The sequence below is a fragment of the Dioszegia hungarica genome (assembly GCF_025882075.1).
Source record: "Dioszegia hungarica strain PDD-24b-2 chromosome Unknown MKK02contig_32, whole genome shotgun sequence".
NCBI classification, from domain to species: domain Eukaryota; kingdom Fungi; phylum Basidiomycota; class Tremellomycetes; order Tremellales; family Bulleribasidiaceae; genus Dioszegia; species Dioszegia hungarica.
The window spans coordinates 351,169-377,949 of record NW_026515781.1 but is presented as its reverse complement, the minus strand read 5'-3'; the positions used below and the strand labels follow the sequence as shown (position 1 = coordinate 377,949).

At 57.5% G+C, this 26,781-nt stretch overlaps 5 protein-coding genes across 5 annotated transcripts; all 5 read left to right on the top strand.

Annotated features, from left to right (window-relative positions):
• Positions 1–1,127: 1,127 nt before the first annotated feature.
• On the top strand, positions 1,128–3,468 carry MKK02DRAFT_9620 (armadillo-type protein; the record flags this gene model as incomplete). Its single annotated transcript, XM_053093713.1, has 3 exons — positions 1,128–1,307; positions 1,460–1,927; positions 2,143–3,468. Coding segments are annotated over 3 exons (1,974 nt in total), but the record flags the coding sequence as incomplete, so codon positions are not given.
• Positions 3,469–6,214: 2,746 nt separating this feature from the next.
• Positions 6,215–7,845, top strand: MKK02DRAFT_41455 (uncharacterized protein; the record flags this gene model as incomplete). The annotated part of the gene is made up of 2 exons (XM_053091570.1): positions 6,215–7,187; positions 7,262–7,845. The coding sequence occupies 2 exons, from the start codon at positions 6,215–6,217 to the stop codon at positions 7,843–7,845; spliced, it is 1,557 nt and encodes a 518-aa protein (XP_052941602.1).
• Positions 7,846–8,142: 297 nt separating this feature from the next.
• Positions 8,143–9,761, top strand: MKK02DRAFT_41454 (uncharacterized protein; the record flags this gene model as incomplete). The annotated part of the gene is made up of 2 exons (XM_053091569.1): positions 8,143–8,903; positions 9,278–9,761. 2 exons carry the CDS (start codon positions 8,143–8,145, stop codon positions 9,759–9,761), a joined length of 1,245 nt encoding a protein of 414 aa, XP_052941601.1.
• Positions 9,762–10,318: 557 nt separating this feature from the next.
• MKK02DRAFT_41453 (elongation factor 3) lies at positions 10,319–14,752 on the top strand (the record flags this gene model as incomplete). The annotated part of the gene is made up of 10 exons (XM_053091568.1): positions 10,319–10,325; positions 10,371–10,555; positions 10,829–11,296; positions 11,345–13,372; positions 13,424–13,431; positions 13,795–13,883; positions 13,978–14,003; positions 14,057–14,151; positions 14,199–14,264; positions 14,542–14,752. The coding sequence occupies 10 exons, from the start codon at positions 10,319–10,321 to the stop codon at positions 14,750–14,752; spliced, it is 3,183 nt and encodes a 1,060-aa protein (XP_052941600.1).
• A 2,477-nt stretch (positions 14,753–17,229) lies between these two features.
• Positions 17,230–26,603, top strand: MKK02DRAFT_21141 (RNA pol II promoter Fmp27 protein domain-containing protein; the record flags this gene model as incomplete). The annotated part of the gene is made up of 13 exons (XM_053086366.1): positions 17,230–17,541; positions 17,614–18,423; positions 18,469–20,166; positions 20,335–22,126; positions 22,171–22,613; positions 22,660–23,628; positions 23,672–23,839; positions 23,876–23,940; positions 23,990–24,385; positions 24,433–25,315; positions 25,556–25,822; positions 25,868–25,997; positions 26,047–26,603. The coding sequence occupies 13 exons, from the start codon at positions 17,230–17,232 to the stop codon at positions 26,601–26,603; spliced, it is 8,490 nt and encodes a 2,829-aa protein (XP_052941599.1).
• Between the last annotated feature and the right edge of the window lie 178 nt (positions 26,604–26,781).

Genomic DNA, 26,781 nt, shown 5'->3' with positions numbered 1-26,781 from the left:
TCATGGTGCTTGGGAGGGAGACTGAGTAGAGCGAGGAGGAGAAAATCGAGATCGTGTGAGCCGAGTCGCAATCGGTTTCTATACTTGCCTTACATGCATTAGTAGTGAGTAGCGCCAAGACCTGTCACCAGCTCTAATAGACCAGCCCTTCACCGAATGACGCCGTTAATGGTGCTACTCGCCACCCGGGGTCGTTCGTTTTGAGGCCTAGCTAGATAGGATTTGATTATTTTGCCACCCAGCTCCGGGCACTCAACATCTCAGATGGTCAACGGTGTGCTCCATGATCCTTGATATACCTCTGCCGGGAAAGTGCAGAGTCACGTATCTGAGGCGGTGTGCTCGGTGCCCCCACCACGACCTTTCGCTACTCGTTTTTAGGACCCAGATCCGCCACTCGGCCCGCTTTGCCCTATCTTGCGTCACGTCCCTACAGTGGAGGTCTTCTGATCTGATCGTTTCAACATGAAGGAGGTATCAGTGACCATGGCTCGAAAGAGCCACACTCTCGATTGTCACGCAATCGAGGGACAAGTCAAAGGGTGTCAGTAAAAACGACTCTTGCTTTGATCAGCCACAGCGAGGATTCTGGATAGCCTTCCTCGCTTCTGGATCAGCGCCATCTCTCAACTCCCAGCGCCAGGGATCTCACCAGTGACTGGCTCTTCTTTCTCGCCGCTCTTCTGGGCATTGTCTCTTTCCTTAGTGGTCGACATAATGGCCTTAAAGCTGTGGTAGATGTATGCGAGAAGTACTTGTCAACATGGTCGAGGGCGCGGCGCGGCCGCGGGTGAGATAACAAGGTGGCCTGATAGATTACGTCAGCCGTTAGTCTGAGGAATGTGGATCTCGCAACGACTTCGCGTTGCACTCCGTGTCCCAGCCACTCAATCTCATCATCACACCTCACTCCCCTTTCCTATCCACATGCAGCTCTTACATACCCACAACACAGCGACCCCATACACTCTAGACGACTACACATCCTCCACCTACCTGTTCTCACAGCCCTCATCGCACGGAGCGAAAGGCAGCCCTTCAGCAAACCACAAAAAGAACGGCATCTCGCGCCCTGTAAGTTCAATTCCATTGTTGGTCGATCTGGACATGGCTGACGATCAGCTACAATGTCTCCTGCTGCTGAATCTACCGGTGTCTCCGCCAAGGCCGGTGCTTTCGACACTGCTTCTCTCTTTGTCGCCGACAAGGCTGCTTCCGCCGAGGCCGCCAACACCGTCGCCACCCTCGCCAAGAAGGAGGGTGTCGAGTTCTTTGGCGCTATCAAGCTCAACGAGGCTCTCGTTCAGGTGAGCTCCGATCGGGGCATACATCCCCCATCTATCCTCTCTTCCACTTCTTGCTCCTTTATTCCGACCGCTCTGCGCTGGTGTGGGCCTGATTTGCGAGCTAGATGAAGATGTTGGCGACAGCATCGAGTCTGAATTCAGCTGATACCCAGGCCCTTAACGACAACAAGAACCCCGCCACTCGCGAGGCCGCTTGCGCCGCCATCTCGACCATCTGCGAGCAGGGCGCCGGCCAGCTCCTCGAGCCGTACATCATCTCGTCGGACGCCAACGCCCCCTTCTCCATCCTCCTCGAGACCTTCGCCGACAAGGAGAAGGCCGTCAAGGATGCGGCTATCGCCGCCGTCAAGGCCATTGTCCAGGTCATGAACCCCTGGGCCACCGCCGTCATCCTCCCTGCTATACTCGAGCAGGTCAAGACCGCCGGCAAGTGGCAGGTCAAGACCGGATGTCTCGAAGTGCTCCAGCAGCTCATCACCTCGGCGCCCAACCAGGTCGGTCAGGCTACCCAGGACCTCATTTCTATTCTTGCCGGTGCGGTACGGGACACCAAGTGGGATGTCAGGAAGGCTGTCAAGGTTACTCTTGAGTGTGCAACCAAGCTTGTCGACAACAAGGATGTGAGTTATCATCTCGCTTTCTAGTCTATTGTCTGATGGTCGGCATTCCTGCGAGAATACGGAATTAGATCCCTGGGGTATTCGGCATGGACAGAAACGTGCCGGCCTCACAGTCTCTTCCCTCCCCTTCCTCTTCAACCTCTAGCTTCATTCCCACCTGTCCTCCCTCTTATCGTCTCTTTCGTTTCAGGTGTCAGAGCTCAGCTGACTTATAGATAGAACAACTCATACCCGCCCTCATCAAATCCCTCCTCAACCCCATCGAGGAGCTTCCCAAGACCATCACACTCCTTTCCGCCACCACATTCATTTCGGAGGTTACGGCACCCGCCATGTCCCTGATCGCTCCCCTCCTCGTCCGCGGTCTCGACCACCCTTCTGCCGCCGTCAAGCGCAAGGTTTGCGTTATCGCCGACAACATGTCCAAGCTCGTCGACTCGGAGTACACCGTCCGGCCCTTCCTACCGCAGCTCTTGCCCCGTCTCATCAAGATGGGTGAGACTATGGGTGACCCGGAAGCTTGCTTGATCTGCAACCGTGCTGTTGCCACCCTTCGTCGTATCGGTCGTGTCCCCGAGGGATCGGACGGTACCAATCTTCCCCCTCTAAAAATCGCTGAGGGTCCTCACATTACGACCAATCTCGTCGCTCTTGTCAAGACGAACGGCGGCGCTATCGTCGAGCAGGTCAACCCCGCCCTCGCGTACGCCGGTGTCCTCGCCGCGTCGCTCGTCAACGCCCACAACTTTGACCAGGATACCTGGCAAGACGAGCTTGTCCCGTACATGGAGCTCGCTTTACCCGGCGTCAACTCGCTGCTGGCCGTGGGCAAGCTTCTCCAGAAAAAAGCGGACGAGGCGGAAAGAGGACACGTGAAATACCCGGATGAGGAGGAGGGAGAGGACCTCTGCAACATTGAGCATTTCGACTTGGCGTCCAGTACTAGGCTCCTCCTTTACAATGCCAACATCCGTCTCAAGCGCGGTCATCACTACGGTCTTTGCGGTCGGAACGGTCTCGACAAATCGGCATTCCTGAGCGCACTCGGCGACGCTCAGCTCATCAACTCCCGGTCGAACCTGGCAGTTCGTACATTCTACGTCCAGCAAGACGTGGACGAGAGCATGTCTATCCTCGACTCCGTCCTCTTGGATAAGCGTCTCCAAGCTAGCGAGCAGGAGATCCGCCGGAATCTGCAATCGGTCGGCCTCAACGTGGTCCTGCAGAGCCACTCGGTCGGTTCGCTCTCGGCGGAAAACAAGATGAGACTCGGACTCGCGCGAGCCGTCTTATCAAAGGCGGACATTATCCTCCTCGACGAGCCTACCAACCACTTGGATGTGCTCAACGTCGACTGGGTCGTCAACTACCTTACCTCCCTCACCACCTGTACCTCCATCATCGTCTCGCACGACTCGGACTTCCTCAACCGGACCATTACGGACGTCCTCTACTTGAACAACTTCAAGCTCAACCGGTACCCCGGTGGTCTTCACGCGTTCGCCAGGGAGGTCCCGGCTGTGCGGGGCTTCTTGCGGCTCGGCGACGCTCTGAGCTCTTCCACAAGCTCTACCCAATCCGCGCTCGCCCCCTCCTTTGCAAACCTGTCGACTACTTCGGCATTCAGCTCCCCTCCTTCGAGCCGATCCAGTCGGTCGAATGTCACGTCCTCGCCTGGCTTCATCCCTTCAACTATCCGCCGAGATCCCGTATCAAGCACACTACCTCCCTTGCCCGAAAATCCTCATACACCCAGCATGCTTCACGCCGCAATTCCTTCAGATCCGGTTTACATGCATCCGTTTCACTTGCACTACCACGGTCTATCGAGCTCCCCGTTGCTACAAGCGAGCACCCAAACGCTGCCAGTACGAGTCGTATCAGGAGGACACCCTGTCCCGGCGATACTTGACCTGCCGGTGACCTCGCGTACTTTGTACGACCGCTGGGATGGCGATATCGTCCCGGAACTGCTGAGCATACTGCGTGACTATGCAACGCCTTGCATTGTGCTCCACCTGGTGTCAATCCTGCGGCCACGCGGGAGTCTTCGCGCAGACATCGCGCTGGCCAGGAAAAAGGCGGTACCAATCGTCTGGATCGGAGTGTCGGTCGAGATGGATGAGGACTGGGCGAGTCAGGTCGTCAGAGCCGTACAGGCGTCAGTCGTCAAGCGCTGCGCCGATCCCGTCCACGTCGAAATCTTCCTCACCTCCCATGAACCGCTATCAGCGTTCCTTCAAGCTGAACCCTTCTCCTCGACAGTCGGGGAAGAGCGGGCGCGTATGCAGTTCGGCTTGGGGGTGGATATCAACCCAAGAGGTACCGGGTACACTAGTGCTGGAGGCGCGTTGATCCGGCTCGCGAGTGTACCTGGCGTTTTTGCCCTGACGTGCCAACATGCCGTTGGGGCATTTCGAGAGGATTACAAATGGCCAGGAGATGGGAAGCCAGCAAGGTGCATTCGGCACATGGAGCAGACTCACATGAAGGAGATCGTTGACGGAATTGAGGCGAAGCTGAAGGCTGAGTCCTTGGGGTTGAAAGGACTGGAGGAGGATATGAAGGTCACTGCCGCCTTGGCGGAGGGCGCGCCGGAAGATCAGACCTGGGTGGTACGGGCTGCGACGGCGGTCAGGGACCGAGACTCGTCTCGACAGAGGGTCAAGGAGATGAAGACCCTTTTTGGGCAGGTCAAGAAGCTCGCCAAAGCGGACCGGACATTTGGGTCGGTGTACGCTCACCCGCCACGCCGCGCCAGTGTCCCCGGTCTCAAGGGTGTCAAGCCTGATGAGGAGCGGTCCCAATCAGTCGGCTTCACCGAGGACTGGGCCCTGATCCAGCTCGATGACAAGGCCATAGTTCCTTCCACCGCAGCCAACCTCATCCTCCTCGATACGCGCGAGCAGTGCCTCAACTTCCCCAGATCCGGCGACCGCTTCAATCCCGCGGTGGTCATCAAAGGGTTGAGGAGCGAAGTGAGAGTCGATCATGGTAAAGTGGCGCAGGTGATGATGCGTGGAGCGATGACTGGGGTGTCTGTGGGGAGGCTTATGCCACTCATGTCGGTCACTCGGGATCTGTGGGACGAAGGAGATGTCAGGGATGTCAGGGAGGAGTGGAGCTGGGAGCTAGGAGTGCTGGCGTTGGAGAAGGAGGGAAAGCAGGGGCGGTTCAGTCGGAAAGGGGATAGCGGTGCATCGGTGGTGGACGAGGAGGGGAGGATTGTGGGTGTTTTGACCGGCGGAACGGGCTTCGATCTGCTCTCGTCGCCTGATATATCGTTTGTCACCCCCATCACTTTCATCTTTGAGCGGATGCGGAAGCTTGGGCTCGAGCCCAGGTTACTTTGATTAGTCTTTCCTTCCAAGCATGCACCGGTCTCTTTGATTGTTGCATACACTCAGACATCCCTTCTCACACTCTAGTCAGAGTCCGTAGCCTTCGCCAGAATTTGCCTGCAGAGACGGTGCCGCTGAACACAACTACCTATTTAGATAAGGAAGAATCCAAGCCGGACTCGGCTCTCCAGGTGACATCTTGGCATGTTTTCGTGGTGACGAGGTATGTCCTCTCGATGCTCCCATACCACGCCGAATTGATCTAAGCGGAGATCGAGTAGATATCAGATGAAGAAAGCAGAGCTCTTCGCAGTCCCCTACGGTTCTTCTCGCTGGAGTGACGGGCAGTCTTTCAAGCTATGCATTTTATGGCGTGAACATCCATCTGCCCTCGACCACCCTAGTCACCACCCTCATCATAACATAACGACGCATGTCGTCGGACTTAGCTCGGCCGTCCTTGATGATCTGCCTCTTTGGTTTTTGCCACCCGCTTTTTGCCACCCGCAGTATGAGCATCCCCTGCAGCGTTGCCGTAGACGTGTCTTTCTGCCTGTGTGAAGAGTTGAACAGCACACCCCCTCATAATCAAAGGAGACATCATCCAGGTCTCCCTAGTCTCCAACCTTTCTTGGGAACAACAGAGTAAACGTAGCCCTCCTTTTGGCATGCGCTCCTCCAGATACGTACACCAAGACCTTTGACCAAGACAAAGCAATTCCCCTCAACAATGCAGGAGTCGAGAGAGACCACTCAGCTGGACGTACTATATAGAGATCGAGCAAATCCCAGTCTGTCTCCTATCTGCGCTAGAAGTGAAAGACCAGACCGGAAGCGCAGATCGAACTTACACCAAGCTCAAGCATCTCTAATCACCTATACGTCCCGTCGACACACACTCAAAATGGGAGGTCGCATCTTTCACCTGACCAAAGCTGGGGCAAGCATGTCCCCTGCGACCGTCTGCGTCATCTTCCTGGTGATTGCTATCATCGGTTACATCATCTTTGAGCGAGGTAACGACCGAGATGGAATGGGAAGAAAGTCAAGATCCGGTACCTCTTCTGCCTCGTCCGACCCAGCCTACGACACCGACAATGTCCCCAATACTCCTTCAACTGGCGGGAGCCATTACCCCAGCGACTACTCTGCCGATAGTGGCACTGACTACGCCACTGACAGGGAAGAGAGGCCCAAGCCTAAAGGGATTCTGAGGCCCCCCAGGTCGAGGTCGCAGCGGCGCGAATCGGTCAGCTTCCCGGGGGAGACCCCTGCGACCGGGGTCAGACTCTTCGAAAAAAAGAAGAAGCTAGCCGATACCGGTACAGACACAGAGGTCGAGGCAGAAGAGTACAAAGACAAGCCGGAAAACCCTCTTGGCGTACCCACAGCTCCTAGGCCGCATATCGAGTCCTGGTTGCCTCGATTCCGCTCCTCACTTGCCGGAGAGGAGTTTGTGCAGCTATTGGGGTTCATGGACGAGGTGGAGGTCCTTGTGTCCAAGAACTGGATGACTGACGAGATACATGATGGGGGTGTCGCGTCGGAGTGGCTGAAAAGGGTGATGCTGGATGAGTGGAACGCGAGTGGGCGATGGGGCAGAGTGCCGTCAATCCTGGCTTTTTGCAAGGAGCTCCTCATGTCTGGTGCGATCGACATTTCGGCATTGGCGATGGCCATGTACCTCGACACCAGCATCAGGGAGTCGCCCGCATGTCCGGCTGGACCTATCATATTGATGGCATTCGAGAAGCCGCCAGCGGCGGCGATCACGCCCGACGCCGCCGGCGAGGTCCTCCCCCACAAGTTGAAACCGTTCCAAGAGACCCGGGACACCCTGCTGGCGAAGCGAGACCTGCTGCTGGGATGGTTCATGCTGCCGTATCGGTGCTACGACAGAGATCAGTGGGGCTTTACCGGTGTGCGGAAGCTGGCGGGCTATCTTGTTTTGGCCCGAGAGGAGAGGAGATACTGAATTGGCTGAGCTGGGCAGGCCAGCGGTTCCTCGTCACTCGCTCATTCTCCTTCCAGGGAGTGGAGCTCCTCGAAGGGTCACTTAGGGTGTCGCTATCCCAAGTGGAGTTCCAAAAGAACGCGACTTTCGTGTTGAACGTGACTATCTTTGTGCCAGAAAGCAAAGTTATCCAGAATATACAAGCCCTCGATACCCCCTACACTGGTGATCCGAAAGACCGGGACGCCTACATCGCCCACCGTGCGCCCTTCAAGGCTGCCGTCGAAGCAGCCGCGGACTACTTCCGGTTCACTCGGAGTGGCGGGAAAAAGAATGGTTGGGACGCGTTGTGGGGACCAGACGCGGTGATGAGATGCCTTCACTTGGCTGGCCCATATATCCAAGAGCACTTTCCTGTCCAGAGCGTGGAGGAGAAGTTGCGGGATGATCGAATCGTACACAGGCGCCTCATCATCCGACCAGCCCACCCGAACAGCCAAGTCGACCCGGGCAATGATTCCCTTGATGGACCAGGCGAGATGTACAATCTGTATACGGACCTCAAGGAGCCCATCCTCATGCAAGTGAACCGAGAGGCGGTATTTAAAGCGAAGTCGTACTAGAAATCAGTCCAACTCCTTGTTTCCCGAGCACGCATCATGACCATCAAGTTTGAAAATCAGCGCCAGCACAAGTGGTACGTCCCAACGCCAGGCAGCGAAACCACCCTTGAAGATCACTTTGACCCCACCCAAATGACCTACATTCTGGGCCTGCTACGACCCAACTTGGCACACCTGCCAGTGGGAACTGACTACGGAGATGGGGGCCAGGTAGTGAAGAACTGGGAGACATAGAATACATACGCCAGTACGCCGCACGATGGACCCCAGTCCTTTAGCCTAGACTTTGGCGGCATTATGCCCTACAGCAACACCCCAAAGGGCGCGCTGGGAGCAGACTTCTTCTGGACGCGGAAGTTTGATCGGGCCAAAACGTTCTATCTCCCTTTTTTCGATAAGGGTCCGGCGAAGCGGATGATAGTAAACGGTATGGAGGCGTCAGGAGACGTGAAGGTTCAGTGGAATACCGCGAGGTGGTTCACTGATCCAAATCACTGGCTCCTCCTCGAAGGCTCTTGGAGTTCGGCATATGAGGATGCCCGCAAAGCGGCCGGTGCGACTCCGGAGAGGAAAGCCACCTTCGTGGTGGTAGTGCGGACGGAGGCAAAAGGTCGTCAGAGCCTCCATCAGCAGCTCGGCAAAGCTCTGTACGCGGATCGCATCCAGTCAGCAGCCCGATCCACCGATGAGGAAAGGTCGAAGCTGGCACGATCGCTGGACATATTCATAGCGAGGTTGAATGAGGCGATCAAGATCACCACAGTGGAACAGTGTCAAGCTTCGATCTGTGTTCCTATACACTGGGATCTTCAGTACACCATGACTGGGGCTCAGGTGATCGCGCAGCAAGATGCTCTAGCCAATGGCGTCGAAACCCCCGCAGCGCCCTCCACTGGTACCGACGCAGGTAAAATTATACTGAGGTACCGTCAAGGCCAGCATCAATACACCTATCTGAACCAGACGCTTGCACGACCCCCTTACACGGTGTACCCTCCATCTGCGACCGACACTGTAACCGCTTTCACGGCAGAGAGAACCCTTGGCAGAGACGGAAAGTATGCGTTGTAGTGCCGTGGAGCGTGGGGAGGGTGGAGAGAGAGTCGAGATGAGGTAGGCTTCGTACGGAGTGCCTCCAGGGACGGTCTGGGCGTCTAGTCGAGCGGGGAGAAGGGGGGTGGCGAATGTGATGAGGGAGCCAGGTATCGGTATGCCTGAAGTGTAGCGGGCGCGCGAGGCACTGCGAGAAGGCGTGCAGTGTCGAGGGCGAGAGCTAGAGGATATGGGCGATGCATAGAGCTACCTGGCTATAGCTAGAGTATGGGATCAGAGATGAAGGCAAGAGGCGAATCTAACTACTGAAACACCTGAAACGTCTTGCCACCGAGGTCCGTGCGCCTGTCTCGCCTCGCTCGCTGTCTCCTCTGCGCAGCGGCACCACAGCGTCCACAACGCTCAACCATCTCGCCGAGATCCAGCAATGGCCTACTGGAGATGCGACCTTCTCGTATCTGCGTGACGGCGCGGAGACGATCACTTGGTCACGGGATAAGACGGAGAGCAACAAGGCGACCGACAGAATCATCACCGCCATCCTGCACGAGGGATTCCCCGGCAGTGACGCCTCGTACACGCTCAATCCCGCCATGTACCAGGTGAGCGTGGGAGACCTCAGCAGTTGGAAGGAAGTCCTACGCGCAGTCCCGACGTCTACTCGGCAGACGGACATCGATCTGACCCGCAAGGAGAAGGCGGCGTTGGAGGCCTGGAAGAGGGAACATGGGGGTACAGTCATTCTCGAAAAGGATCTGTCAGACGCGCAGAGGGTGGAACAGATTCACGCGCACTTGATGAGAAGCTACAAGCAAGGATCGGACCTCGCGTCCATACGAGGGCTGCGGCAGGCAGGCGTTTAGAGAGGGTAGTCTAGGAGCGGCGGGGGGCACAGGCCAGCGGGAGCGCGTACGGGGAGGGTGCGTGGAGGGTGTGGATGAGGTGCTCGTAATATGAGGGCATGGGGGATGAGCAGAGTCGCCATAAGGTACGTGGCTTAGGCTACAGAATGGAACTCTAGAGCTGATCGGTAGCCGCCACAGCCTGCCAGAGCTGCTGCCACTTTCCGCCACCCGCTGCCACATGACCGACGGAGGTCCACCTTATCTCCATGCGGGACTTTTTCGCCTCCTCCAAACTGCTCCCGCTTGGTGGGTTACCGAATGGGGCAAGTTTCAACCTCTGACGCCAATTTTTCATTTTCCCATCAAGTCACCTCAGCTCCAGCCCCGCACTCGAGCTCCTTTATTCATCATACCTCTTAACACCCCCTTCTCTCATCTACCCACCCCTTCTTGTACGCAGCAACACAGCGTACCCCACACTCTCTAGAGTACACATACTCCAGCTGTACACGCAGCCCTTATCGCGATCAGCGAAAGAAAACCTACAACAAACATCCTAAAAAAAACAGCATCTCATGCCCTGTAAGCTCAATTCACTGGTCGATCTGGAGCTTGGCTGACCAACAGCCACCATGTCTCCTGCTGCTGAATCTACCGGTGTCTCCGCCAAGGCCGGTGCTTTCGACACTGCTACTCTCTTTGTCGCCGACAAGGCTCAGTCCGCCGAGGCTGCCAACACCGTCGCCACCCTCGCCAAGAAGGAGGGTGTCGAATTCTTTGGTGCTATCAAGCTCAACGAGGCTCTTGTCAAGGTGAGCTATAGCTTCGATCGAGGATCAGGATGTGCAAGAGTCGAGAGGCGGAGTTGGACGGGCGGTAAGAGAAGAGCGGGAGCTGGGGTTGAGGACGGATCGAATTGGGGATAAATTTTCGTTCCCTGTGGTCGGGCAAGAACAGTGGGATGAAGGCGGATGTGGATGCCTTCAAACTTCTCTCCTCTTCACCTTGCCGCACACTATCCAATACTCTCTTGCTACTTTTATATTGGGTTGCACCCCTCATTGCGGAACCACGCTAATTTCTAGGCCCTTAACGACAAGAAGAACCCCGCCACCCGCGAGGCCGCATGCGCCGCCATCTCGACCATCTGCGAGCAGGGCGCCGGTCAGCTCCTCGAGCCGTACATCATCTCGTCGGACGCCAACGCCCCCTTCTCCATCCTCCTCGAGACCTTCGCCGACAAGGAGAAGGCGGTCAAGGATGCGGCTATTGCCGCCGTCAAGGCCGTCGTCCAGGTCATGAACCCATGGGCCACCGCCGTCATCCTCCCTGCCATCCTCGAGCAGGTCAAGACCGCTGGCAAGTGGCAGGTCAAGACCGGGTGCCTCGATGTGCTCCAGCAGCTCATCACCTCGGCTCCCAACCAGGTCGGTCAGGCCACCCCGGACCTGATCCCCGTCCTCGCCGGTGCGGTCTGGGACACCAAGACGGATGTCAAGAAGGCCGCTAAGGTCACTCTTGAGCGTGCTACCAAGCTCGTCGACAACAAGGATGTAGGTCGCTAAAAAAACTTGGTTGTTTGGAATTCCGCTAACTTTTAGATCGAAAAATTCATCCCCGCCCTTATCAAGTCCCTCCTCAACCCTATCGAGGAGGTCCCCAAGACTATCACACTCCTTTCAGCCACCACATTCGTTTCAGAGGTCACTGCACCCACCATCTCCCTCATCGCTCCCCTCCTCATCCGTGGTCTCGACGAGCGGGCGACCGCCATCAAGCGCAAGGTCTGTGTCATCGCCGACAACATGTCCAAGCTCGTTGACTCGGAGTACACCGTTCGGCCCTTCTTGCCCCAGCTCCTCCCGCGTCTCATCAAGACCGGTGAGACTATCGGTGACCCGGAGGCTCGGTCCGTCTGCAACCGTGCCATCGCCACCCTCCGTCGTATCGGTCGTGTCCCCGAGGGATCGGACGGTACCGATCTCCCCCCTCTCAAGATCGCCGAGGGTCCCCACCTCGCGACCAACCTCGTCGCCCTCGTCAAGAAGAACGGCGGCGCTACCGTCGAGCAGGCCAACCCCGGTCTCGCCTACGCCGGTGTTCTCGCCGCCTCCCTCGTCAATGCCCACAACTTTGACCAGGGCACCTGGGAGGCTGCTATCCCCCAGTACGTCCAGCTCGCTCTTCCCGGATTCGACTCGCTGCCCGCTGTGCGCGAGTTGCTCCAGAAGAAGGCGGACGAGGCGGACACCGGAGACGTCAAGTTTGCGGACGAGGAGGAGGGAGAGGATCTCTGCAACATCGAGCAGTTCAACTTGGCGTACGGTGCCAAGATCCTGCTCCACCACGCCAACATGCGTCTCAAGCGTGGTCACCGCTACGGTCTTTGCGGTCGGAACGGTTCCGGCAAGTCTACCCTGATGAACGCCATCATCAACTCCCAGGTCGACGGCTTCCCGCCACCCGAGGAGGTCCGTACTTTCTACGTCCAGCACGACATTGACGGTTCGGAGGAGGAGATTACCATCATCGACTGGGTCCTCTCGGACAAGCGTCTCCAAGCTAGCGAGCAGGAGATCCGCGAGACCCTTCTCTCGGTCGGTTTCGACGAGGCCAAGCAGAAGCACTCTATCGGTTCGCTTTCGGGCGGATGGAAGATGAAGCTCGCGCTTGCCCGCGCCATCCTCTTCAAGGCGGATATCCTCCTCCTCGACGAGCCCACCAACCACTTGGATGTCCTCAACGTCGACTGGGTCATCAACTACCTTACCTCCCTCACCACCTGTACCTCCATCATCGTCTCGCACGACTCGGACTTCCTTAACCGCACCATCACGGACGTCCTCCACTTGAACAACTTCAAGCTCAAGCGGTACCCCGGTGATCTCCAGGCCTTCGTGGACTTTGTCCCCGAGGCCAAGGCGTACTTCCAGCTGGACGTTGCCGAGGACTACCAGTTTAAGCTGCCGGCTCCTCCTCTTCTTGACGGTGTCAAGACCAAGGAGAAGTCGCTGCTCAAGATGAGGGACGTCTCGTTCCAGTACCCCGGCTCGCCCGTGCAGCAGCTGTACAACATCTCGCTCCAGGTCTCGCTCTCGTCCCGTGTCGCCATTCTCGGTCCCAACGGTTCCGGTAAATCCACCCTCGTCAAGCTCCTCACCGGTGAGACGGAACCCAACTTGGGCGGTCAAGTCTGGAAGCACCCCAACTTGGTCATCGGATACGTCGCCCAGCACGCTTTCCACCACATCGACAACCACCTCGACTCTACCCCGCTCGAGTACATGCTCTGGCGGTACCAGACCGGAGAGGATCTGGAGGAGATGCACAAGGCCAACCGTATCATGACGGCCGAGGAGGAGCAGAAGATGAAGGAGGGAGCTACTGTCGTCAAGGAGGGGGTCAAGCGGATCATTGACGAGATTGTCGCTCGTAAGAAGCTCAAGCAGTCTTACGAGTACGAGATCTCGTTCAAGGGGTTGTCGTCTGCAGAGAACATGTGGATGCCCCGTGACGAGCTCATCACCCGTGGTTTTGAGAAGAAGGTGTTGGAGCTGGACACCAAGGAGGCGCAGAGGTTGGGTCTGATGAGGCCGCTCGTCAGGAGGGAGATCGAGAAGCACTTCGAGGTGAGTTTTGGTCGTCTTTGGGATCATCAGAGGATAGAGCTGACTTTTTAGGACTTCGGGTAAGTGTTTCTTTTGAGTTGTCAAGCTTGTCGAATGAACTCTGCGGCTCAGAGACCGATTTGGCTGCTCTTCCCCACTTTTCCCCACTTTTGCCACCCACTCCTCATTCCTCATTACGTCACTTTTTGCCACCCACCCAACCTCATACATCCTACTCTGCCTCTTGTATCTTCCTTTCTTTCTTCATCATTCCCTCCTGTTCTCAACCCCTCCCGTCCCTACGCATCCTACCTCTCCCTCCGCGTGCCATTTGTGCACTTCCGCACCCCCCTTGGCCGTCGCCGCCCACCACCCACCGCCGCTTTGCCATTTTGCCCCTATATGCTCTGTGATGTCCGTATACTTCAGCGCTGACTCTACAGGCTCGAGTCGGAGTTTGTGAGCCACAATTCAATGCGCGGATTATCCGGAGGCCAGAAGGTTAAGGTCGTCCTTGGAGCTGCGACATGGCGTGAGTACCAAATATCCCTCTCAGCCAACTTTTGTCCTGTCCTACCCTCATGGCTTCCCCATACACCTCTGTGAGCTATAGCTGACGTTACTAGGGAGGCCCCACGTGATTTGTCTCGACGTAAGTGGCAGGGGGAGGTTTTGCGGCACTTGTGGACATATCTGACCCATCAGGAACCGACCAACTACTTGGACCGCGAATCTTTGGCTGCCCTCATCGCTGCCCTTAAGAACTTCGAGGGTGGTGTGCTCATCATCACACACAACAGGTACGTCCCTCTCTCCCGCTTGATCGGTCTCCGCTGACTATGACCAGGGAGTTCTCAGAGAACATCTGTACCGAAGTCTGGGCTATGTCCGACGGTCAACTTCTTGCCTCAGGGTATGTCTATCTCCCTTGCTCGCTCTGCTTATGTCACTTGCTCGCTCTTCCCGTCTCCCTAGCTCTCTGCCCCTTTTCCTAGCTCTCTCTTCCTCTCCCTAGCTCTCACCACGTCTCGCTCGATCCCCCAACCGTCCCCGCTCCTTCTCCTTCTCCCTTGCCGGCTCCCTGCCGGCTCCCCGTCATCCACCTCTCTCTCTGTTTCCCTCCACGATCTCCCTCCTCGCTCTCCGTCTCCCTTGCTGGATCTTCGCCCGGGTCAAGCTGATATCAACAGACACAACTGGGTCGAGGGTCAAGGTCAGGGTGCCCGCATCGACAAGCAGGCGGGTGACGACGATGAGGTCGAGTACGACGCGCTCGGAAACCCCATCGCCAAGGTCAAGAAGGAGAAGAAGAAGAGCGCCGCCGAGCTGCGTAAGGCCAAGAAGGACCGTATGGCCAGGCGGAAGCGTGGAGAGGAGGTCTTCACCGACGAGGAGTTGTAAGGTGCTCGCTATACTGCACTTTGCTGGCTACGTTATAGATCTTTCATCTTCCCCACCTTCCCTCTTCCTGTATAGTCCCTTTCGCCCACCTTCTTTCATATCTCTAGATAGGGTTACGATGTGTAATGTCATACCTCTCGGTTTCCACTTTGCCTCGGGTGCCCCGTCCAGATCATCTGAGGGCCATGCCTGTCCGGCCCGAACCCTTGGCGGACAGCTTGCTCTACCGCCGTCTAATACACCACTAAACGCTTACCAGAGTCACTGTGCTCCACTCAAGCAATCAGTACGCCGAGTGCAGGCTGAGAAGGGGAGCGGAGCGGGCGACGTGTCGGAATGACTATGGCCGTGACCCCCTTAACTCATCACCTTTGTGTGTCGCTTTGAGCACAGATGGCTCATGCTGACGCTATGCATAATAGGCAATTCTACAGACCAATGTTGTAGCGGTATCTGAGGAGTCCGAGATGCTGAAGCGAGTCTTGGGTTGCTAGCTGTACAGGGTGATGCCTGTAGCCTGATCCTCCACTTCGTCAAGGGTGGCGAGAAAGTCGATTGTCGAAAGATGGAATTGGATGATCCTGCAGAGTACTTCCAGACGATCCGCTTCCTCTTCCGTCCTTGTTGAGACTGATCGTCGCCTTGATAGGGTGAGGATGATACTGTATCATTCTGTTTCCACGCGCAGTCTTGTCCCCTAGCGCGTATTGGTCTTGGATAGTACGCAGGGCGACGAAGGTAGAGAGAGCCATCGCTGGCGTCTGCTCGATCAGGTAAGAGTGCACCAGATCGCGCATGTGCAGCTCGGCTTCCGGCCACCTCTTGGGATCCTTGTACTGGTCTCGTAGTAGCTCTCTGTACTTGATTATGAGCTCAGATGCGGCGCCCTCCAGCTTCGTGAAGGGTTCAGTCGAGGGAAGGGCACGACCACCATGACCGGTAAACCTCAGCGTGGCTCCAGAGGCGGGGTCCGAATCGAAGGGCTTGGTCAGTCTGGCTTCCACGTAGATGACGCTGTAGTTCTTGGAATCTCGTGGAACAGGGGTAGAGATGTGGGTCAGATCTGATGCGATCATTACAGTGTTCGGCATTGTCGACAGAACGAGTATGGAAGCCAGGAGTAGAGGACCGAAGTGCGGGGATGGTCGAGTCGATGGGCCAAACACCAAGAGAGGCTAAGGTCAGGGGATCAACAAAGGATTCTCTAGGATGAAGGGATATGCATGGCGGTGGGACCGATCCGAGGCTATAGGTGCCTACTGAGCACGCTCCCCTACGCTGGCGCCAGCGCTAGATCATACGGACTTGAGCAACGCGACCAAGGACGCGACGAGTGGCAAATGCTCCGCCACCTAGCGCCAGCATTACGGCACACCCGTGCCTGACGTCCAGCATCATGAAACCGCTGTGGACCACAACTTGAATGATTAGTTGCACTGCCTTACTAGATATACTATCAATCGCAACACCGGCTTCATGGAGTCCTCGATGAGACAGGCAGGAAAGCCCCTGGTGCTTATTGCTGTTCTGGCGGTATTGCATGGTGAGGACCGGCCTTATCTGCTGAACCCTGGAGGAGCCGCTGACTTGAAACCAGCTGCTTTTTCGACCTATGAATGTACGGCTCTTCTCGCCTCACCTGCCTCGGCATCAGATTCAGTCTCAATGGATAGAGAAGCTGACCGAAATTCAGACCTCTCCACCCTGAAAGCTCTCGGTCGTCATACCTCTTCAGCGTCATTACCTACCTCAGTAAGTTCTGAGGCCAGGCGATGCCTGCCGGCCACCTTTCCCGCTCCTGCGCCATCTGCGCCGGGAGATAAGCTGTAGCTGACTAGCAGATATACGTTGAAGCGTTGAGCGGACTCTTGCTCTTCCTTGTCGGCACAACATTGGCCAGCGCACCGTTACAGGACGTTACATATCGAGGGGAGCTTGCAAAGCGGTACGTCATGCATGCCCGCCTCTCACCTCCCCGTCAGCAAGCTTTGCAAAGCCTTGCGCTACTCGGCGCGCGAGCAAGGCACGAGGTTTCAGCTGATCGACTAGATCGCTTGCAGAACGGGACGCGAGGATCGGCTTCTCGCCCCTTTCCAGCCGGGCAAGGGCGTTGTTTGGTACAGAAGAGGCGGGTATATAGGGACTAGTATATATGCAGGCGCTATCTGCTTCTCTTCTCTCATCTATACATCTCTCTGGTATACCATGATGCGCAACCTGCTGCACATCTCTATCCAGATCAACCAGAGCCTGAATTTGAACCGGCCATTGCCGGAAGTAGACGTTGTCAACGTCGTCGTCTTGGGCGAGTTTCAACCAGTACGTATACTCTCCTTCTATCCATTTTTCTCCATCATCCACTATCTCACCTACTTCACACACTTGCCTGAGGGCTTTGTGTACCCGCAGGCTGGCACTGGGCGAGGAAAGCGCGCTGATAGCCCTCCCAGATCGCTTCCACGGGACCCTGGTCGAAAATGCTGCCAGCCACACAAACTTGGGCGACGCTGGTCCTCGGTCTCGTGTCTCTCTGGTTCGCCATCCGGTACTGGGGCTTTCCGCTGCTCGCCAGAGTCCTCGGTAATGTCAGAGTCAATCGCCTGACACCATTCTCCGCTCGTAACATCGAATGGCGAAAGGAGAAGGATGCGGTCTTGCCCACGCTCAAGGTCAAGAAAGCGGGCTGGAGCTGGGGCGGGATGGAGGAGGCAGAGACTGGCCTCTTTGTTCTTAGCATCGAGGGAGTGACGCTGCGGATCAAGGAGAGTGACAAGAAGGGGAGTAGCGACGTTTTTTCCGCTCCAAAGGAAGCGCCAGTAAGTGATATAATGGCTTGACGAATTCGGCTGACGTGCCAGGAGCGACCTCGACTCTCCGCGACCAAGCAGCGCATTGCTTCTTGGCTTCTCCACCTCACTATCCATCACTATCCCATCCTCGCTCGCATCATCTCCATACGGATATCGGACATCCGTCTCATCCTCGATGATCTTGACGAGCTCGAGTGCTCAATCGACGACATCCGTCTCGGAGCAGCTGTTCATTTCGGCGGTCACACCGAACTACCTCCAGCGACGGGTATCATGTCGCCTCCCACATCCCCGGAACCCAATCATTCTCAGTATCACACTCGCTCCCAATCACCCCCGCCATCCCCTACCACCCACACCTCGACCAATCCCTCGCAATACCCCAAAAAGACGCGGTACACCCGGGTCATGTCAACAGCAGGCCAGGTCTTCTCGAGAGCTATCGGTCGAGCACACGGATCCATCGCGCTCAACATGGCGATCGTCAACATCGCTCTTGTCCTACCGCACCAGGACACGGTCCCAATCACATCGGCGCAATCCCCCTTGGCGTCATCCATGCCGTCCTTCTACCGCAAATTGTCTTCCAGACCGCCTCAGGTGTCGGCAGACGACGGTCTGGGGTACACGACGCTGGCTAGTGTCTGTGGGTGTTCCAAGGCCCGACTGGGTCTAGGCTTCGGGCCAAAGAAGGGGCTTTTGGCAGAGGACACCCTCAAGGCAGCGCTCGAGCTGGGAGTAGTCAAGGTCAGCATTCGTGGGGCGGAGACCTTGAAGAGTCTTGCAGAGCGGCGGCGAGGCAAGTCACCTGCGCCCAGTGGGGCAGCAAAGTTTGATTGGAGTCCGACATCCATGCCAAGAGTGGGTTATACTCTTACCGGGAAAGAGCACCTAGCTGATGATCAGGTCATTCTTCGCGCTTTCGAGCAGGGCTCGCTCTCGGTCGAGAAGGCCAGCATCTTTCATGACCTCCCCAAGGCCTCGTCCCGCCCGGCGTCTGCGTCCTCCTCTGCAACCGACATCACCCTCACTCCCTCCCACAACGACGACCACTTTGCTCTCTCCCTCGATATCGACGCCTTCGCGGTCATCCTCACCGCCGCTGACTCGTCTAATAACGAGCGGGCCAAAAACGCCTTTGGCACCAACAACAAGAGCTCATCCCGAGTCCGCGGTGTCGGTTTGGGGATGCAGTGGAACGAAGTGTCTCTGCACGTCATCTCGCCGGGCGAGGATGATCGCGACAAGACGCAGCTCTTTGCCATTAGGCAGGCGGACTTTGAAGGTCTCAGTACCTGGAGACCGGCCGGATGGAGTCGGGAAGAGCTGCTCTTTGCGAGCGACCCAAACATCTCCCTCGTCGTCGAAAGGGCAAGCATCGCGTCGATCGACGTTGCCGCTGATCTGGCGCTTCTCAACGATCTTCGAGCGGCAGCCGAGGACTTCAGGCGAGCTCGGTCAGAAAAGCCATCGGCCGCGGCAACGGCCCCTGGACCTGCCCACCGTCCTCGCTGCCCACAGCTCCCACCCCGCCTTCGCCTCGTCCTCGACGTCGGTCCTGTCATGATCGCCATCACGGACAAGGTCAAAGATCAGCACATGACGGTCTCTATCGCGTCGGACGGCTTTCATTTCGGCTGCTACACCACATTTGAGGACGTCATCGGCCGACGGAGCGCGACGGAGCAGCAAAAGGCGTTCAAGGAGGAAGAGGCGCTCTTTGCCCGCAGGCAAGCGGCTGGGGCGGACTTTGACGGACAGCTGGCAAATGACAAGCACCGCCCTCAGCATCGGCGGGTGCAAGTCTCCAAGCCAGCTGAACTGCCGGACGAGCTATCGTTCCGGATGCACGTCGAGTCCAATCTCGAGATCGAGCCGATCTTGGTGTACCTCAACGTCGATAAGCCGATGGCTTCGTTTGAGCTGTTGTCCATCGGCAAGGCGCACGGGAACGCCAGCGGGTCCATTGGCGGACAAGTCGTCGTCGATGGCGAGGGCGTCGACTCGCCAAGCCTCGACTGGGACACCATATCGATGAATGTCGATATCGGCGTCGATGGCGGGATCCAGGCGCACGTATGGGAGCCCGCAGTCCTCCAGGCGCTGGCTTCAATGGGGCAGAAGCGGCAAGCCTCGTCGTCCCCATCCTCTCTGCCCTGCAACAAGCCTCGTCGCAATCCGCTCGAACGTCTTCCTAGCGGCGTCTCCTTCCGGCTCTCCCTCGGTACCATATCCGCCTTCATCGGTCACACGGATCCAAACCCGGCGTGTGAGCAAAAGCTCATCCGGGGTATCTGGCTGGAATCTACCTGCCTCCTCGACTATGCCTGCTTCGACCGGAGCGGCCAATACGTCCAACATCGGAATCGTACGCTGGACTCAAAGCAACGGTCCGACCTGCGCCTCCGCGAGGACGTTGCAACGCAGGCTATCGCTTACTGCGAGAGCTTGCGGGAAAAGGGCGGTCGGGCGGCTCTGACGTCGGTCACTGTCTCCGATTTGATGGTCAGATCCGTCTATGATGGGCGGCGATTCATGGAGGCAGGAGGCGGAAAGACGGGCTTGTCGGATGACGACCTCTTCGTCACGGAGGTCCTCAGCTCCGTCAAGGAAGCCGAGGAGCGCAAGAAGGCCGAGGAGACCAAGGAGAACAAGGAGCCCAAGAAGACTGAGGAGTCCGAGAAGGCCGAGGAGACCAAGGAGATCGAGGAGATCAAGGAGAAAGAGGAGACCGAGGAGACCAAGGAAAAGAAGGAGACCGAGGGGATCAAGGAGGCCCAAAAGACCAAGGAGAGCAAGGAGACCGAGGAGACCGAGGAGACCAAGGAGAACAAGGAGACCAAAGAGACCAAGGAAAACAAGGCCAAAGACATCATCGCTGCGCCCTGTCGACTCCTGCGCTGCTCGGAGGCGGTCTTCCACGTCATGCTCCGGCAGGAGGAGCCCACCGCTCCCCTCGAGCTCAAAGTGACCGCCAAACTCAGCCGGCCAGTCTTCCATATCGACATGTCGCAAGTCTACTCGGCGCTCGTGGCCACCCTCCCGCTCCGTCGGCTCTCCGCAGCGTGGAGACGGCCCAGCTCGCACCATCTTTCTCAGCCCCGCTCGCAATCGATGAGCGTGCAGGTCGACCTGCCTGCCCTCACCCTGCACGTCGGACTGCCGCTCACGACATCGGTCGTATTGGACATCGGCGCCGTCTCGTTCAGTAAACCTCCCGAAGAAGGATTCGTCAGTACGGTTGCGAGGGTACAGCTGTACATCCCTCAAAAGGACGAGGACGGCGAACGCGTCTGGCGGGAGCTCGGTCGGATCAGGGAGATGAGGGTGGTGTCGGCCAAGCCGGTACCGGGAGAGATCCCCGTCTTTACCATCAGCGCCGAATGCTTCCGGGTATCCATACCCCACAAGTACCTTTTGAACGACTTGATCTTGAACCTCAATGTCTCGTTCAAGTCGCTCAAAACACTCGTCGGTAATCTTCGGGGCGAAAGCTTCTCGACCCGCTTCGAGCCGCAAGCGGAGCAGCCCAAGCGCCTGCCCCGTATCCACCTATCGGTCCGGTACTTTAGCTTTGAGGCTCTGGACGATCCACTCGAGTCCAGGCTCAACCTCGTCCTTCGGAGCGGGCTGGTGGAGAAGGCATGGAGGAACGAGACGGAAGATGCCTTCCAGGCCAAGGTGGAGATGATGCAGTCGGCGGAGGTGGCCGAGAGCCTCGAGGCGGGAGGTGGAAAAGGCGCGCGTCTGACCCGGAACGCAACAGTTTCGGTCGAGGAGGCTAGACGGGCTCTGGACCTTAAGCAGGCGGAGTCTCACAAGGCGCGCTATGCCAGCGGGAGGGCCAAGATCTACAAGGAGGAGAAGGATAAGCGGCGCCCGTACCACATCCCAAACCCAGACGGGTACCTCAAGCTCCGCATCCCCGAGCGGGATCCCGCCCCACCCCTCTTCCGGGTCGCTTTCGAACGGCTGGAGCTGGACGCTTCAGCGTTGACGTGGAGTCAAGAGCAGATTGTCGACTACATGTCGGCGTGCTCGGCCACTCCGTTTGACAAAGGCGTCGGATTCTCGCTCATGGTCCCACTTCAGCTCAAGTGGACCATGCACTCGGCGGATTTCCGGCTCAGGGATTATCCTCTTCCCCTGATCGGTCTCCGGTCAAGCGATCCCGACGTCCCGGTCTGGTCGCTCGAGACCCCATTCGTCATCGCCGAGGACCTCCATGGTCCTGATACCTGGTTCCCGGTCGCGACCGAGATCCTGCCCGCCGGTCTTGGCGCATCCGACGCCGCTCCGCTGTCAATCGCCGTGCAAAAGACTATCACGCCGGTGAAGACTTACACCCAACCTGTCGTCGCTATCCAGTCGGCGATTACGTCGGAATTTGCATGGGCAAACTCGTACCAGTCCACGATCCAGGATATGACGAGGATCTTTGACGGGATTACTAGTCCGATGAAGGACCCGTCGGAGAAGCCTGGGTTCTGGGACAAGTTCAGGTTGACCTTGCACTGGAAGGTCCAGCTGGACTTTACGGGCCCGGTCCACCTGCACGCCAAGGGTAAGCTCTTCCGCTTGTAGCGGTGATACCAAGCTGACACTCAGGCTCATCCGATCCGTACTGCGTCACCGGACACGGCGCCGGCTTTGCCTTCGCGTGGCCCCATGGTACTCGCTTCCGGATCGGCTACCCGAACGACCAGTACGAGCTCATCCAAGCCGAGAGTGAGGACCTCATGGTGGTCATCCCGGACTTGTCTGCGGCGCCCCGCCCAGTCCCGCCAGAATCCCCGCCCCCAGCTGAGACCGACGAGCAGCGCATCCGTCGGCAATACACCAAGCCATGCGCTCAGTTCGTCGGCGGAATCCGGATCGGCTTTGGTTTCCGGTTCGAGCGTACATGCCGGCCCTGGAACTGTACCGAAGGGTGCGGAGACACAGAGCATACTGCTAGGCGGCAGTGTCGCTTCTTTGACTTCAAGAGGCACCAGGATGTCATTCTGAGGAACAAGGAGGCCGTGGAGAGGGCAGAGAAGCAGCTCGGACATGTGAGTGTCTCAGGTGTCGAAAGCGTGAACGCAGCTAACAGCCCAGCCGTCTGATTCCCAGGAAGGCTTCCGCTCCGACCACATCCACTTTTCGGTTTCGTGCGTTTCAACTCGGACCGGCAAATCGGCCAAATCGCAAACCATCCTCGATCGGCCAAGCGGGATGCACCTCAGCCCGAAGGCCTTTGCCCACTTCTACGCCTGGTGGCGTCTCTTCGATGGTCGTATGTCCTTGACAATGCGCAAGGGCGCCCTATTCCCCGACTCACCGCCCGCGAGCAAGAAGTTCGGCAAGAACCTTGGTACCATCAAGTTCTTGCTGGACATTGCCGACTTGGCGGTCTCGCACGTCTACGGGCAAGTCTCGGAAGCTGCTCTATCCGCCGGTAGGGCCCGGTCCCTCGGCGTCAAGGCGCGGTTCGGGCGTATACGGGCGGACGCCCATATGCGGCGCCAGGAGCAGGTGGTCTGGCACGAGATGTTGAACCGGGTGCAGTCCAAACCGCACAAGGCGTTCTACGCAGCCGATGTCCTCCTGGATGATGTGCTGCTCAAAGGCATCATTGCGGAATTCGTCGAGACGCGGTCTCCGCACTCAAAGGTGACGGGTCCTTCGGCAATCGAATCCGCCAGCCCACCAGTCCACGCAGCGGATCTGCCGGAGGACCAAAGACTTTGGTACGACCCGTACGATTATATCGATGCTGACCGCAAACCCGCCGATCTCAATCCCACTTTCGACTTGGTCGATCTCGGAGACTGTCCTCAAGCTTCTCTGGGCATGCGGGGGAAGGCTCGTCAATCCTCTTCGGATGACGACGATGCCCACAATCGCGAACAAGCTCCTGATATGGAGACTACCAAATTCGGGCATGAGGAGACGCATGTCTGCTATCTAGGCAAGGGGGAGAGCGAGTCTGTCGTCCAAGTGAAGCAGTTTGAGCGAAGGGTGGCGGAGCTGTTGCGAGAGCTACAGGATCACCAGGAGGGTGGTGAGACTAAGGTACGCCTGAGTGTTACGCTATGGGACGAAATGGGACGACGCTGATTCGCTCTAGCTGTCCGAATCAGCTTGTAAGCACCGAATACGCTCCATCCAGAAGGAGATGGACTCGCTTCGGAAGCCTTCAGAGGAGCAGCATGACGGGGGAGGCGATGAGGATACTTTCCAACGCCAAGTCCAGATACACTGTCCCAGGATAGTGTGGGATCCAAGAGCGAGAAACGTGAGTGACCGCCAAGGGGCGAAAGCTGACGAGCAGTTGGTCTTCCGTTATTACCACTCCAGCCAGGACAGGAAGCGAGAGGAATCGACTACCTCGTACAGGTCGGTCTCATTCATCGCGTGACAACTGAAGACAAAGCTGATTGCGCAGCTTCCTGCACCAGATTCGAACTGGACTGTCGAGACTACCGCAGCAACGCCAAGATCTCCTCTCCGCTGATTCGTCCGCAGAGGAGACCGCCGCCTTCACCGTGGAGAGGGAACTCGAGCAACTCCAAGCCTGCGGCGAAAACTCTCGAGTCTTCGAGCTCCCTTCCGACGTCGGTCTCTCGGGTAGCGATCGTCGCCTCGCAGAGATCGGCATCCCGGTCGATTGCGCCCTTCTTGCCATGTATGACGTCCGGCTTGTCAAGCCTCAGGTCATGTTGAGAAGTGACACCGACGCCAAGGCCACGATCCTGATCTCCGTCGAAGAGGCGACAGGTCAGGTCTTTGATGTCAACGATCCGGCGAGTGGCCATCGGTCTGCGGAGAAGATCCTCTCCAGGTGAGTACGACGTCAGATTAATCACAGCGGAGTAGCTGATACTGTAGGCATTATTTGCATCTCCGAGGTCTCCAAGCTTTCCACCCAAATGGAAAGCACATGCTCCCCTCGCGCACGTCGGGTGATCTTGGCTTCCTCCCCCTCGAAATCTTCCTGGACGCAAAGAATGAAGCGACCGACTACCAGCGAATCGTCTCCCGGGCGGACGTTGGTATATCCTTCGACAAGTTCAATCATCTCCGCCTGCCACGTCAGACACAATGGCCCCTCGCCCGGGATCATCACGGCATGCCGGTCCAGCACTTGCGGCTCCACCAAGACGTGCTCAACATTGTCTTGCCCCGCATGACCGTATCGGCGACCAGCGTGCAGTTTGGCGCAATGTACAACATCGCCACAGATCTCCTGCGGTACCAGGATCCGGAGCATGCCGAGCGGGCGAAGCGGATCGACAGTTTCTTGCTGGCCTTTGACCGCAAGGATCGCGATCCTGCTCGGACTATCATCGACATCTATCACCAGCAGCATGCGGTGATCGAGCTTCGGCGGGTGGTGCAATCTTACGAGGCGGACATTGACGGGTTGTCGGAGAGCGAGCGGCGGGAGCTGCTCTCCCTACGGAACGACCTGCTGGAAGAGATGGACCGTCTTTTCACCATCTCTGATGCGATCGCCGTTGCTATCAAACGGGAGAAAGCGAGAGCTTCGCTCGTCCACTCCACCCGGACCAACGTCAAGGTGGGCAGTATCGCCTGGGATATGCTCCAGAAAGATTCCAGGTCACTGGTCAAGCTCGACGTGGACGGCTTCCTCCTCGCGTGGGTGGTCAACAAGGACAACTCGACCGACTTGGCCTTCCGCGTCAACGACCTCATGGCGCTGAACAGCGATCCCGGAGCGCACTTCTTCGAGGTGCTCACTCGGCTCGACGTGAAGACGGGCGGCGGCAAACACAAGGAGGTCCGCAGACCCTTCTTGTCGGCGGCGTGGTCAATTGCCAACTCGGTCGGCGGGATCCCGATCGTGCGGGAAGCTCGGCTCTATCTGCACCCCATCCGGGTAGCTATAGAGGAGCAAGTCGGGCGCAGTGCCATCAAGTACGTCTTTCCCGAGCGGGAGGGACGCAAGGACGAGGAGAAGGAGAAGGAAAAGGCGAGGCGGAGCGAGAAGCACAAGGGGTTGATCAAGGGCATGGGCGGGCACAAAGGAGACCCGAATACCCTTTCCGCCAGCAACCTCGACCTCGCCCCCCTTGCTCGGTCCAAGTCGTCGATCTCGGTCACTTCTCAAGCTTCGGGAGTCGATCGAGCCAGAGGGGACGAGAGGATCACCCTAGTGTCGAGCAAGGACGCGGAGGAGATGAGGCAACGAGCCTCGTCTTTGAAGCACTGGCATCAGGTGAAAATTGATGCTACAACCATCAGTCTCTCCTTCAAGGTACGTTTTGATCTGCATCATTCAAAGCCCCGCTGACTAGTGCAGAGCAACCCAAACCGGAAACGCAGGCCGTTGAGCTTACCGGACTGCGCAGACCTCCGCGTCAAGACTCCAGGTCTGCAGTACACCAACGTGAACTGGGGTTGGTCTTCACTGTTTGACGCCTTCATACGAGGTGAGTAATACTGCTGCTGTTCAAAGGGACATTGGCTGACAGACATCAGACGTCAAGAGCCACGCCTGGTCCCAGTCTGGAAAGATTGTTCATCAAGTGATCACCGGCTCCTCGCTCTTTCAAAGTCAAAAGGCCCTCGCTGCTAGGCTCGCGCGGATTCACGCGGACTTTCCCGCTCGACTATCCTCTTCGTCTCGACTGCGGGATGATTCCGACCCGGCATCCACACCTAGCTCTACCGCGCACGACTCAACGGTCAACCCCCTTCTTCGTGCCATCTCGAGAAAGAGCCTCAGCGTCGGACCAGATGGCGACAACTCGCCTGCGAGCCCACGCTCCTTCGCTCGCATCCGGAAGATCAGCGACTCCGGGCGGTCTATAGCCTCCAGGTCACCGAGCGGTGATGCGGTGCGGAAGGGAGCGGATGACAGCAGTGGAAGCACGAGGTCAGGTAGTGAGGGGGAAGAGATGGAGGGACACCATATGGATGGGGACGGAGAGGGGTCGAAGCTGGGCAAGGTCAAGGGGTTCTTTGGCAGGCTGGGCCGAAAGCGGGACGATAGGAACGCCTCAGCAGATGATGTGAGTAACACTTCGGTAGAATGAGCGTTCGGAATATAAGAAAGACAGAGCTGATTCCTAGGTACACTCTTCTCCCTCCTCGACAAGTGTCACCCGGAGAGACCACCGCTCCCCAAGCATTGCTTGATCGATCTACTATCCTCGTGCGATCCAACCCGTCAATGAAGCAACAAACCCAATACTAGTCGCTACCCGTCACGCC